General features: G+C 36.3%; 3 protein-coding genes across 3 annotated transcripts; 1 reads left to right on the top strand and 2 right to left on the bottom strand.

The window, feature by feature from the left end:
• Window positions 1-3,016: 3,016 nt before the first annotated feature.
• On the bottom strand, window positions 3,017-4,598 carry LOC130935589 (40S ribosomal protein S24-1-like). The gene is made up of 5 exons (XM_057865396.1): window positions 4,430-4,598; window positions 4,313-4,354; window positions 4,002-4,172; window positions 3,348-3,434; window positions 3,017-3,240 (listed from the first exon to the last, which is right to left on the bottom strand). Exons 1-5 carry the CDS (start codon window positions 4,499-4,501, stop codon window positions 3,199-3,201), a joined length of 414 nt encoding a protein of 137 aa, XP_057721379.1. The 5' UTR covers window positions 4,502-4,598; the 3' UTR covers window positions 3,017-3,198.
• Window positions 4,599-5,182: 584 nt separating this feature from the next.
• Window positions 5,183-9,743, top strand: LOC130933424 (uncharacterized). Its single transcript, XM_057863034.1, has 6 exons — window positions 5,183-5,961; window positions 6,786-6,888; window positions 7,301-7,356; window positions 7,726-7,890; window positions 8,792-8,905; window positions 8,992-9,743. The coding sequence occupies exons 1-6, from the start codon at window positions 5,320-5,322 to the stop codon at window positions 9,082-9,084; spliced, it is 1,173 nt and encodes a 390-aa protein (XP_057719017.1). The 5' UTR covers window positions 5,183-5,319; the 3' UTR covers window positions 9,085-9,743.
• Window positions 9,744-10,149: 406 nt separating this feature from the next.
• LOC130933425 (DNA damage-repair/toleration protein DRT102) lies at window positions 10,150-11,309 on the bottom strand. Its single transcript, XM_057863035.1, has one exon. It carries the CDS (start codon window positions 11,203-11,205, stop codon window positions 10,285-10,287), a length of 921 nt encoding a protein of 306 aa, XP_057719018.1. The 5' UTR covers window positions 11,206-11,309; the 3' UTR covers window positions 10,150-10,284.
• Window positions 11,310-14,469: the final 3,160 nt, after the last annotated feature.

Here is a 14,469-nt window from a genome sequence, read left to right as displayed (position 1 = left end):
TGACCAAAAAAAATTATTAAGCCAGACTCATTTTCTTTAAGAAAATTTTTATGGTGCTGATAACAAAAATAAACATATGATAACGTCTTTGTACAACACGTGATTATTGATCTTATTGACTATCATGGAGTAACTAGTGGGCTGTGTTTCTGTTTCTTGTTAAAGAAATGTCTCCCGTTCCTTGCAGCAACCTATTAGGTATTTTTTTTTTCTTGGACTAGCTATTAGATATAATATCTCGTTAACTAAATGACATATTTGGGCCATACTGAAAATTTGGTACTGGACTATAACGGTAACAAAAAGAATAATGTAAATTCAAATGTTGTAACAAAAAGCCAATGACCCTTAACTCACACGCTGTTCCTTTCTCATCTCAAAGGTCTGGCACTCAATTCTTACCAACTATAACTAAGAAAAAAAATTGATAAGTATGTGGGTGTGTGTTGTACTTAGTATTTGAGATTGAATGACAACTTGCGTATAGTGAAATATAATTGTGAAAAATTTTCGAATTCTATTATTAGTTATATATAGAGTAAAGTATCGTTTTTGTCTCCAACATTTGGGATAAGTTCCAAAGTTGTCCCTAACGTTTCAATCGTTCTATTTAAGTCCTTAACGTTTTAAAACTGACTCAATATCGTCCTGCCGCTAGGGATCCGTTAACAGAATTGACGGCGGGACAAAATTGAGACGATTTTGAAACGTTAGGGGGTCAAATACGACGAAAACGTTGGGGACAAAAATGATACATAGAAATAAATTTTAATTTTATCCTTCAATAATATCAAATTTTTTACTATACATAGTATTTAATTAATTTTTAATCATATCTAAGTAAATTACACTTAATCATATTACTTTTATTTTAAATAAATTATTTTTTTATAGTTTTATTCTTAAAGTTTTTTAGTTATCATAAAATATTTGTAAAATGACTAGTATATAAACTTGCAGAAAAGAAAAAAATAATATATATACAAAATAAAATATAAATTATACCTTTTGTCTCTAATGTATCAAAATCCTTTAAAATTATAAAAAAAATAAATTTATTTAAAATAAAAGTAATGTGATTAAGTGTAATTTATTTAGATGTAATTAAAAAATAATTGAACACTATGTACGGTAAAAAATTAATATTATTGAAAGATAAAATTAAATTAAAATTTATTTTTATGTATCGTTTTTGTCCCTAATATTTTCGTCCTATTTAAGTCCCTAATGTTTCAAACTCGTCTCAATTTTATCCCGCCGTCAATTCTGTTAATGGATCCCTAACAGCAGGACAACATTGAGTCAATTTTGAAACGTTAGAAACTTAAATAGAACGATTGAAACATTGGAGACAACTTTAGTACTTATCCCAAACGTTGGGGACAAAAACGATAATTTACTCTTATATATATCACGCACGTAAAACAGAAATGATTAATGATATTTATTTAATTAATTAAATAATAATAATAATAATAATAATAATAATAATAATAAAGGATTCCTTTTTGTTAAACAATAACCGAAGCACATGGTATATAATATGTAAATGAAATACATGCATAAATATGAATATAACCATAAGTAGGACAAAATTTGTAGAGCTAAAAAAATTATCATTCATATATTAGAATATTATAATAAACAATTATAATAAAAAAGTTAAATTTATTTTAGGAAAAAAAAGCCTCTGTTAGATAATAAAATTAGAATATTATATTTAATTTAAATATATGTTTTTTCATCCATATAGATTATTTAATATTAGACACACTTAAATTTATCTGTTATTCAGTTGCAATTTTTTTATATAATAATAAAGAAGTATAAAAAATTAATTTTTAAATAGTTAATATTAGTTATTTTTTATTATAAAATTATTTTTAACTCCCGTTTAAAGAAGATTTAGAGTTTATGATTAAAATTTAAGATTTATAATTTAAAATTTAGTATTTATATTTTTTTAAAAAAATTTATTGTTGACTAAAAAAGCAAATTCCTAATTTAACTCAATAGTAACTCCCCTAATAAGCTCCTCATCCCAATACAATTGCCTTCGACAATGCCTTTTACTCCAGCACAAAGCTACCATGATCAACAAACTTTTGAGAAGATTAATGTTGTGAGAACAAAGGTGAAATTTTGCACACTTCTTTTACTTCTTGACAATTAGATTCAAGAATCTCTATTAAGACCCATACTGTCAAAATCATCAATTCCACAATTAGGACACTTGAATCTTTAAATGTGATAATGTCTCCTCCAATTCTGGTTTTTATATCTTTAGTTATAACTGTTGCATCAAATTTCTAAGAGAATTGGTTAAGGTATATTTTTTGCTACCCACAAAGACTTACTGCAGTTAAAAATTTTTCGCCATTGGAGATATCTTCCTCTCCTGCACTTTTTTACCTTCACCGGCAAGGGCAATTTCGGCTAATAAATCAAGTTACTATGTGACAAAATAAACATTCTGGAGATGAAAATGACTTCCAGTAATGACTGGTACGGTGACGTTGTGATCGAAAAATAAAAGTTTGAAGAAAGATTAGTATAATATCTGAGATTTAAAAGGATAAAGAAGGATTGATGAAAAAAGAAAATTAATAAGAAAGAAGGATAAGTTAGTAACATAACATTTTATAAAGAATAAACAGAATTTTTTCAGTTTAAAATTCAGACTATTGACTCACCAAAGATAACAGAAACACGGTAACATTCACCTGTTTCTAATGCAGATATGAAGAAGATAATTGATAGAGTAATATGCATGGGATTTTGAAGATAAAAGGGACTTCTAATTTCATTCTCCAATGACATCTAACATTAAAATAATTTGGGTCAAAATGTCATTACGAGATCATGCTATTGGTATACTAGTACTACGATCCAAATCCAGAACAAGGGCTACATGGAGAAGAATGAGACTGTTTAGCCTAAAAATCACGCAGCACGATATTTCACTATAACTGAAACTTGAAAGTAGTCACTAGTAAGTATTGAAAGGATAATGACAAACAAAAAAGAATTCTCAAAATTGTTCATTAATAGTACTCAGAAACTCGGTTAAAATGGAACACAAATTAAACCAAGATCCACTAACAATATCATTCTATAGACCTAACACAAAAGAAAATAGGTGTTGGATAATACCAATAGAGCAAAACAGCACAGGATCAGAACAGGGCAACTCAAGACTCATTTCTTTTTTCCAGCCTTGGCAGCATCAGAAGCCTTGGTCTGCATAAAAAAAAAATGCAAGATTTTTTAGAAGTTAATCAAACAAGGAAGGCATTAAAGCTAAACAACCAATGATAAACCAGAATAATTGTAAGCTACTTAAATACCTTCTTGACACCACGAATCTTCTTAGCTCTATTCTTTCTCTCCTTCATTTGCTTCCTTGACTTTTCTACTTTAGTATCAAGCCCGTTCTGAAATAGACAGAGTATTTTAGCTTTTGATCGCCCAAAACAAATAACCAATGCCAATATAGGGAAACAAAATGAGAAAATATAAGAAACCAACTTTTAGTTAATCAACATTAGCCAACTTTAGGGTTTAGATTTATAATTTAGGATTAAGGATTTATGATTTAGGGTCTAGATTTAGATAAACAATATACATTTTTAAAAAGTTGACTTATGTTGGCTAAAAAAATTGATTGCCCAACATTACTCAAAAAAAAATTTGTATAACAATAATGTATATGGCAAAAAGCTAATTGAATATAAAAATCATAAGGTGCTAAACGACATGATGAAATTTAACAACCTATATACCTTCATCACCATTTTTTTAAAAGCTAAAATGAAAATTTTATGCGCATATGTTGACAAGTATATGGGTCTATAACTTGAAGAACTACCAATTCCATCACAACAAGTAACATAACAAAATGGGAGCAATGTCTATAACAAGCATTAATAAAATAAACCAATAAAGAAAACAAAATTACAAACAAAATCCACAAGAGTAGAATGTGTTGGGTATATACTGACCCTGATAAGCCTGTACTTGGGTTCATACTTCTTTGCATTGTCAACAGAATCATAAATCAAGCCAAAGCCAGTGGATTTACCACCACCAAAATTTGTACGGAATTTGAAGACAAACACAGTGTTTGGATCCTTCACATCATACATCCTTGCTAGCTTCTCCTTCAACTCGGCCTTCATACCATAAACACACAAAACCAAATCAATAAAAATTAAAAAAAAATGCACTATTCTAGTCACCTAGTCACCTAGTATATTAATATTAACATCTAAATACAAAAAAAAATTGAAGAAAAATTGAAAAAACAAAGCACCTTGGAAACGTTTGCCCTTCCTGGATGAAGGACATCAATGACCTACATCATGATAGGGGAAAAGTTAGGGCAAGAATGAGATTAAGCGAAGAAACAATGAAAAGGGAGAAGACATACGAATTGCTTCCTGGAGAGGAGCCTGTTCGTCATGAATTTCCTGGTTCGGATCGTAACGGCCTTGTCCGCCATGATGGTTCTTCACTGCAGCTCCGAAGGGAAGAGAAGGAAATACAACAACAACAGCAGCAGCAGCAGCAGCTTCACAAGGCACAGAGGATGGCAACGACACAGGGTTTCTATAAGGTTTTCTCTATACATAATGGGCTGCCAATTAAGCATTAAACTATGGGCTTGGTCCATTATCTTCTCTTTTTTCTTCTCTGGCCCACTAACATAAAACAATAACAATTAAAGTGAGTTGCTAACAATCCAAGAAAAATAGGATCAAACCCATTTGAATTACGAGCAAAAAAATCATTTGAATTCGTGGAATGATTAGTTCATTCATCTACTTAAATAAATGTTAAAGAGATAAATTGTCTTGTACATACAACAATCTATTAGAAGACAAATTCTTAAATGAATAAATAGAAATTTAAAAAATATATGTAATAAAAGCAATAATCATCTCTCATATTCAAATGCAAAAAGTAGATGGATATCAAAGTATAAAGGGAAGAAAAAGAAAGAATGAGGGTTAAGGATCTTTAATTATCTGTACAATCAAATATTAGTTCAATCACAAATAAAAATTACACAGAGAAAGTAGAAGTTGATAATGACAGAGATTTTAGGAAATCAGGAGAATGAATGAATGATAAGATGAGGCTGAGAAGGCATGGCCCATTACTGCCTAGCTGGCCGAATAACTCCCCCACTTCTCCCTCCCTCCATCCCATTCACATAACCGTCTTTCTCCAAACCTCCTTTCCATTTCTTAATCATCTTCAGAAACAATAAAACGATTCACTAATTCACTTCAATAGAGAGGCCAACAATCCATAACCATGCCCACAACTCTCATACTCGAAGCCAGTCCCGTCACCTCCTTCAAATGGAATCACCGCACCAGCTTCCTCACTAAACCCCCTAAGCTCTCTCCAATCCTCTACACCAAACCCCCACACTCTCCCTCATACACCCTCAAATGTTTCTTCTCCCCAAATCACAATCACAGCCACAACCAAAACACTTCCTCCTCCAAATCTCCTTTCGATGTTCTCTTAGACACTTTATCAAACACCTTGACCGCGTTGCGGAAACCCGCCATAGCCGCCGTGTTAATGGGGCTGCTTCTAATGTACGACCCCAACGCCTCTGCTTTGGCCGCATCTGGGGGTCGAATAGGTGGTTCATCCTTCTCTTCACGTTCTTCTTCTTCTTCATCGTCGAGGAGTTACTCTGTGCCTAGAACTTCGGCACCTACGCCGGGCTTCTCTTACTCTGCGCCCTATTACGCACCTTCTCCCTTCGGTTTTGGCGGTGGCGGGATTTACGTTGGACCCGCCGTTGGGGTGGGTGCAGGCTCTAGCTTGTTCCTCATATTTGCTGGTTTCATTGCCTTCATTTTGGTCTCTGGGTTTCTTTCCGAACGGTCAGAGGGTAGTGTACTCACCGCAGCTGAGAAAACCACCGTGCTCAAGCTTCAGGTTTGGTCAAGTTGTGCACATGAATTACGTGAAAACAAAGTGTTGGCGCTTTCGTTTTGTTTTCTTTTGCTGGCATTGCCATGGATAATAATATAACATTGCTTCTTGTTTTTTCTGTCAATGGAAAGTATGACTTGATATAGGCTTAGGCTCGGGAGTTTGCTTATTATCTCTTACCAATGCATCGTTACATTGTTGGTTTAGATTTCTGAACCCAAAGGGTGGTGTGTGTATGGCTGAAGTGGTTTGCCTTTTGTAATTGGCTCTATAAAGAGTTGTTTTGTCCAAGGATTATTCATTTTATGTGAGATTAATTATTGGCACTTTGGTTTATTGTTGCTTACTTAGTTGATTGTAGGTATTGGTATAAGTGATTTTCCTTGGCGAATGATTCGTTCAAATGGTTTGCCACTTGTTTCTCTTAAGCTAGGTCTCAAATTGATTAGTATGAATGGGTGAAAAAAGAAATTAGTACTAAGAGTTTTATACTTCCCCCTTGATAGGCGATACTGCTCAGGTTAAATTAATTGGAATACACGAACTGTGTTCATAAGTAGATTAGATCTAAAATATTACTCTCCTACTTATGTCTTGACGTTTGATAATTGATAGTTGGAATTTTTCTTTGATTTAGGCTAGTTATTGGATTTCTCAACCAAAGTGTGTGCGTGAAAGACTGTTATTTGAATTAGTATCTGACAATGCTTGTTTGTCAGCTTTCTCTTGCCTACTTAACTATCACTGCTAAAACAATCTGTGAAGTGTGATTTCATTAATGATTCTTAAATCTTTGGTAAATATTAATGGAGGAGTTGTTCCTTCAGGTTGGATTGTTGGGGATGGGTCGCACACTTCAGAGGGATTTGAATAGGATTGCAGAAGTTGCTGATACATCAACTCCTGAAGGTTTGCGTTTTGTATTGACAGGTGAGGCTCCTTAATATGGGATTTTTTTCGTCACTTGTGTTTTATTTGTTTTGTATCACAGGTGATTATGGTATATCTGGTTTACCTATCGTGTGAACATGATTAGTATCTTGTATATATTGTTTTTCAAAGAAATATGCTCTGACAAAGGATTGATGGCTTATTTTAGTGAAAACGAGTGTTATATAATTTTAGTTTCCCCTCTTCTTAGCACTAGAACTTATGATTATGAACTTTGCTAAATCCGTAACTATTTCAAATTTTGGGTCACTCCTATGATTTCATATGTAATGTACCTTATGGTGACTATCTGATCATCTTTCTGCGTTTGTTATGTGTGGTGTAACATACATCAAGATGGCTATATGATCTTTCTATTCTAATGTACTTTTCTATCTGATTTTCTTTACAGAGACCACTCTAGCTTTGCTTCGACATCCTGATTACTGTATTTCAGCATACTCAGCTGTAAGTGACTTTTATGTCTAATATACTACATTGCTATCTTGATATTAATGCAAACAACTAAGTTCTATTGTTCTGTTAGTTGTGCTACCTTTTTTTAGCATAAAAGAGATGTTTTTTTTGGGGGTCTCCACATGCGTGTTGAGTTGATTGTATTGATCTAATAATACCTTTCGGAGTACATTATTTTTTCACTTAATAAATTATTTATTTTTTGATCTCATCATCCACCCCCCTAAAAAGCCTTTTCAACCTTACTCGTGTTCAATTATAACCCAAAATTGATCTTAGCTTGAAGCTTGAACATCTGCTGCAGTAGCAGTAGACCAAACTGCAACTGATTTTAACATAGATTTCCTTACACAACTGCAGGTGGATGTAAAGCGGGGTATAGAAGATGGGGAGAAACGCTTCAATCAACTTTCAATTGAAGAACGAGGAAAATTTGATGAAGAGACACTTGTCAATGTGAATAACATAAAAAGGCAAAGCTCAAGAAGCCAGAGAGCAAATGGTTTTAGCAATGAGTACATAGTGGTAACATTTACTTTCATAATTAGTTGCTTTATTTGTGATTCAAAATTTTGTATTGCAGCATACAAAGCAGTTAATTTGATGCATTTTACTGTTCTTTATTTCTGTTACTAAATAATTTTGAAAACAAGGCAGCATAATCAAACCATATTGTAACAACTTAAATTATTTTCATTGGTGTTAATTTTTAGAGACCACTGGTTCTATGGTGGTGTTTGGTGGTAAACATGGCATACTTCAGTGTGGTCACGGGTCACCACTTGTTGGATAATTATGATGTTTTAATTGCTTCTTACTGTAAGATATGCATTAAGAACGACTTTAGACTGTAAGTTCTAGTTGAAAGTTGAAACTTTGGTTCTTCCTTTACCTCTCTTGATAATTGTGTGGTTGTAATGACTAATGATTCCTTCATGTTGTCCCCAGCTTTGGTGGTTACTGATCTCACTTTTTAATCATAGTGTCTCTTTCTTGTAAATGATATCGGTCGACATTAATTGGCTTACATCTCACCTTCATTCAATAGGAACGGAAGTGGGCAACTGAGGCTAGCTCAGTTGGTGTCGGATGTTAGATTAGGTATCCCCTTTCCCATGTCCCTGGGTCAACCCCCCTCGTGTACCCAAAAAAATAGGAATGGAAGTGAACTAAACTCGTTCAAACTGTTGGTAGATGTAATATGTGTTTATTTTGGAAATTTTGAATTTAAGCTCTGCATTTCTGTTTATGGAAAAGGAAAGAGAAGATAAAGAAACAATTTGTTTTAACGTTTACATTTTGAGTGCATATAGGTGTCATCTGGTTGCAACTTTCCCCTCTATTGTTTCTCTAAACTAGGAAGGCTGAAGCTCCATGGGGTCAGTTCTTATGTCTTTTTGCTAACCCATTTGCTTATATACCACAGATAACAATTTTGGCAGCTGCTGAAGGAGAACATAAACTTCCTACCATCAATGGTGGTAAAGACTTGAAGGAAGCTTTACAAAAACTTGGATCGATTCCATCTAGCAAATTATTAGTAAGAGCTAAGATATTTTGATAGTATCCTTTACAGATTTCATTAATATGTTCTTTAACATGGTATAATTATATGGTTGTATACAGGCAGTTGAGGTGTTATGGACCCCACAGAATGAAAATGACACCCTATCAGAACGGGAGTTACTTGAAGATTACCCACTTTTGCGACCTTTGTGAATTCTGATCTGCTTGCATATGTGCGAGCAATGGGATTACGAGCAGAATTTGTGGATTGAGTATCATTGACGGTAATTATGCATAAAGAACAATGTTATGAACTTATATTGTCTTTCTACTCAATCTGCAAGGTGTGTATTCTTCTAGCTGCAACCAATGTAAGTAATGCCGGACTGTCACAATGAAAGGTTCAATCTTACAATTTGATGTTATTAGTTGTACAAATTACCAGTAGGATCAATTCTAAAGAATATATACACTATTTATAGAGAATTATTTCATCACCTATTCATCTGAATCGAAAATAATGTCTTTTTTTTTTGTCTTGAAACTGCTCTGCTCTTAAATTCGGTGATCTCTTCCAGGATTTGGTCGTGTATGCTGTTGGAACATATTCTTTATAAATAGCCTTTCTCTACACGGAAACTACACAGGCTTTTGTGCATGAAATTTTAAGGGATTTTTTGACGATGAATGATTACAATGAGGCGTTATTAAGCAAGTTAATGTCTGATCCAGGTACTAATGAAGACAAAGTATATAATCTCAACTATTGAGCATTGTTAGAAGGCCTTATCAAGTAGGCTCTTTGAACTGAGAAAAAATTTGCCCCTTTTTATTTTTTATTGAAAGACATCAATAGCGTCCATTTCCTAGCAGTCTAGCACTGATTTTACTTGGCACACATTACTTGGATGTTTCAGCTATATAAGCTTCGCTTTGCTATTCATTTTGATTTTCATTTCTTCGCTTTGCTTTAAAGAAGAGTTAATTAAGTGTGATGTGTGCATAAGATATCGCCAATCACTAGCTAATTGCACAAATCAGCACAATACAACTCAAATTTGACAAGGCAAAGGGAGCGTTCCTTGGGTATGTATTCAGTATTCTACTATAAAGTTTACATTAAATTAAACGCAATTTCACTTGTTATATCAAGACGAGTAATTTATTGGCGATAACCCCAGAGCATGGGTAACAGAGTAAAGGAAAGGATACGAATTTGGGATCAAACACACACACACAATGAATTCATGAACCTTAATAAAGGATTCAACATCAACATCGCTGCAAAGATAAAATCCATACCACTCAAGACAGATTATTCATACAAAAGTTCATCTAATCCATATAAACACTAATACATACATGATGCATCATCATCCACAGCAAAGAGCAACTTGAAGTGTGAATTTAATTTCACTTGGCTAACTCCTTCTCAATGGCGTTCTTAGCAGTCTCAAGATCCTCATCAAAGAACATATCCCAGTGGCCATCCCACTTGATGAAGAACTCGGTGTCCTCATAATACTTAACCCGATGAACATCACCGGCTGGAGTGAACAGGTAATCCCCAACCGTCAGATCGTATCTCTCCTCCTTCGTCAGATTCCAAACGCTCTTCTTCCCTTCAATCACCACCAGGTCATGCCCGAATGTGTGGTGGTGCGCCGGCTCCACGCTTCCCGCCTTGAACCTAACGAACGCTGACGTCGGACTCTCCCTCAGGATCTTCATCGACCCGCCCGGAATTATATCGATCGGATTCAGTTCCCGATTCTTCACCAGACAACAAACCGCGCACGTGTCCTGCACCGTTCCAGTTTTCCCGATTTCAGGCATTTCCTTGAGCGAGTTGTCCAGGAACGACTGGATCTCCTCCGGCCAAGGTTTGTTGTCGTTTGCGGGGCAAGGGGACTTGAACGGAGTTTTGAGCCACGTCTCGACGATCTCAATGGCGGATTCCGGTGTAGTGGACTTGCCGGAGACCGCAAGGACGTTGGAGTTGTTGATGGATCGGGCGTTGATCGCGTCGGCAGGGGTGAGACATGTTGCGGCGAACACACCAGGGAATTTGTTGGCGAAGATGGAGACACCGGCGCCGGTGCCGCACGCTACGAGGCCGCGGACATCCACGGCCGAGGATGAGGAGGATTCGGAGACGAGGCGGCCGACCTCGGCTCCGGCGGAGTAGTAAGAGGAAGTTCCGAGATCTTCGACTTCAATGTTGCGGGAGCGGAGGTGGGAGACTAGAGCGTCTTTGAGAGGCGTGCCGAAGTCATCAGCGCCAGCGATGATTTTGACTGGGCGAGTGGTGGTGGCGGTGCCGTCTGCTGCCATTGGGTGGTGGAGACTGAACGAGAGTGAACTATGCTCAGTGATTCCTTCACTCGGTCACAGATTAAAACGAAGACGGGACCGAACCTGGTCTTATTATCGTCCTAATTAATTGAAGATTATTTTGATATTTTCCTCCGTGGTTATTCTTTTGGATTTTTTGTAAATAAATAAAATAAAAATTTAATTTCGAGCTGAGATAGGTATACAATACATATATCTGTTTATAGTTATCTCATTTATAATATAAAAGAGATATGTGATTAAACTATATTTACATTATGAACAACACAAATGTTATTTATATTTATATATTAAAGTTAGTCACTAAAATAAATTATTATGTGCTTATATATATATATATATATGATATTTGATTTATTTTAATATGTTTATATATTTTAATATGTATTTAATATTAGTAGTGGTTAATTTTAATAATTAATTTGAATACATAACTAATATATTTGTTTAAATAATATATATATATATATATATATATATATATAATAGTGTAAAAATATAAATACTTTATATAAATTGATAAATATCATATTTATTTTATTTATTTAAAAAATCTCTTATTATTTTATAATTTAGTTAATATTTGTAGAATGTATTAAGATTATTATTGACGTGTACCACGCAATTCAGTTATGAACCGACTTCAAAGGTCGGAAACAAACAAAACAAGAATAACCTCATCTCTCAAACCGTTATCCAAAACAGACTACACTATTCAAACACGCCTTCACACATATTAAAAAGATACTACTAACTGCACTAACCAGGAATATCGGAACCTATGAAACCCATTACTAACCCAAAAATGTCTATAAAACTAGACCCTCTAATTCATAAAAGGGCAGGTTCTACATTTACTTCTGATTATTACTCTTTACTTGCTTATAACTAGCACACTTACTTGAGCGTCGGAGTGCTTTGTACAGGTGCTCCCGCCGCCGTGTTTCAAAAAGCCGAGGCTAAGTCCGCACTCCTATATCTGGACGACGTTCAGCTTAGCCGCGAATTCAGGTGCTCATAAGGAGGCTACGAACCTCGGCTCAGTCAGGACGAAACATTTGGCGCCCACCGTAGGGCCCGAAATCTAACCCCACTCTATTTCCACTTTTCTTTTTATTTTCTTCTTCTACGCAGGGTTCATCAAGCTGGTGACATGGCTGACAACGGAATTCATCAACCCATTCAGGCCGAACTTATGGCCCAGATGGCCGAACTGCAAGCAGAAGTCAAGAGACTAGCTGAGCTATCCACCCAGAGCAGCAAACAAGAGGAAGGCAACTCCAAAGGTTCAACCCAAAGTGGAGCCGAACTCATAGGTGTCAACCCCCCCCCCCCCCCAAGGAGAAACTGACCTTGGACAACCCGTTTTCTGAGGAAATCACGAATTACCAAATGCCAAAACATTTCACACTCCCTTCCTCTCTTGAGCCATATAAGGGGATTGGTGACCCCCGGACTCACATAAAAAAATTTCAATCTATGATGTTTTTTAATGGACCTAATAACGATCCTGTGCTTTGCAGAGCTTTCCCTACTTATCTTGACAGGGCTGCCCTACTTTGGTTTTCGAAATTATCTGCAGGATCAATCGCTTCCTTCGAAGAACTGGCTAGGTCTTTCATCGATTACTTTGCAGCAGTTCGAATCTATGTACATGGATCAGACTATCTCAGCACCATCCGCCAGGGCCCACAAGAAAGCTTAAAAGATTATATGACCAGGTTCACAGATGCCACCATGGAAATACCTGACCTGAACCCTGTCGTCCACCTACATGCCCTCAAAGCCAGACTCAGGCCCGAAAAATTTAGAGAAATAATCGCGGTTACCAAGCCAAAAACACTGGATGAATTTCGAGAAAGAGCAGCAGGACAAATGGAGATCGAAGAACTCCGAGAGGCCGACAAAACCGAAAGGAGACCAAGAAAAGAGGACGACAGACCCTCCAGATCGGCGAACACTAGAGACCTCGGCAAACCATTCAAGCTCACCCCAAAATTCGATAACTACACCAGATTCAATACGAAGAGAGAAAAGATAATCAAAGAAATACTCAATGCCAAGATTATAAAACCACCAACCAGAGCGGGGAGTTACCAAGATCAGCGATTCGTGGACAAAAGCAAGCACTGTGCCTTCCACCAAAAATATGGTCATACAACCGACGAATGCGTTATAGCCAAAGATCTCCTGGAAAGATTAGCACGGCAGGGCCTCTTGGATAAGCATATCGAGGGGCGAAAATACAGGGAAAGCAACAAGGAAGAACGTCATCAAACCTCGGCCAGCAAAGACACCAATAAATGGTCAAACAACAACCCACCCAAAGGCGTTATAAATTGCATATCCAGAGGATTCGCAGGAGGAGGCGAGACAATCTCAGCACGAAAAAGAAGCTACTGAGCAATGCTAGCCATCGAAAGAACAACAACGCCAAACAGCAAAAACACACCTGACCTAGAAATCACTTTCAACCAAGTTGACATATGCTCGGCCGCTCCTAACTCAAACGACCCGGTGGTAATCTCTGTCCAGACAGGCGATCTTTTGGTAAGAAAAGTCCTTTTGGACCCAGGTAGCAGTGCAGATGTCCTCTTTTACTCTACTTTTTCAAAAATGAGTCTATCTGAAAAACTAATACAACCCTCATCTGGAGAATTAGTAGGGTTCTCTGGTGAGAGAGTACCAATCAAGGGTTATATATGGCTAAGGACAACAATGGAAGACAACCCGTTATCAAGAACCTTAGACATACAATACCTAATAGTTGACTGCCCCAGTCCTTACAATATTATCCTTGGAAGACCTGCTCTGAACATGTTCAGAGCAGTCATATCTACTTATCATTTATGTGTTAAATTTCAGGCACAAGACGGCAATATAGCAACAATACACTCTGATCGTCAACAAGCTCGAAAATGCTACAATGCAAGCTTAAAGAGATCGGACACAAGCCAGAAACAAAGTGAAGTCCAATCAATACATGGCACGGAAGTTTTGTCGCTGGCCGAGCTTGACCCTCGAGGAGACGCCCAGGAAAGGCCTCAACCAGCAGATGAACTGCATAAGATCCAACTAACTCAAACCCCGGGACAGGTAACTTACATCGGCCAAGCACTGGAGGGACAACAGAGATCGGAACTGATAAAATTATTACAAGACAATGCTGATCTATTTGCCTGGACCCCGGCAGATATGCCCGGCATTAACCCAGACATCATCTGCCACAAACTGGCCACCAAC

This window comes from Arachis stenosperma, chromosome 6 (assembly GCF_014773155.1).
Source record: "Arachis stenosperma cultivar V10309 chromosome 6, arast.V10309.gnm1.PFL2, whole genome shotgun sequence".
In the NCBI taxonomy this organism is placed as follows: Eukaryota; Viridiplantae; Streptophyta; class Magnoliopsida; order Fabales; family Fabaceae; genus Arachis; species Arachis stenosperma.
This window is presented reverse-complemented; position numbering and strand designations above follow the sequence as displayed.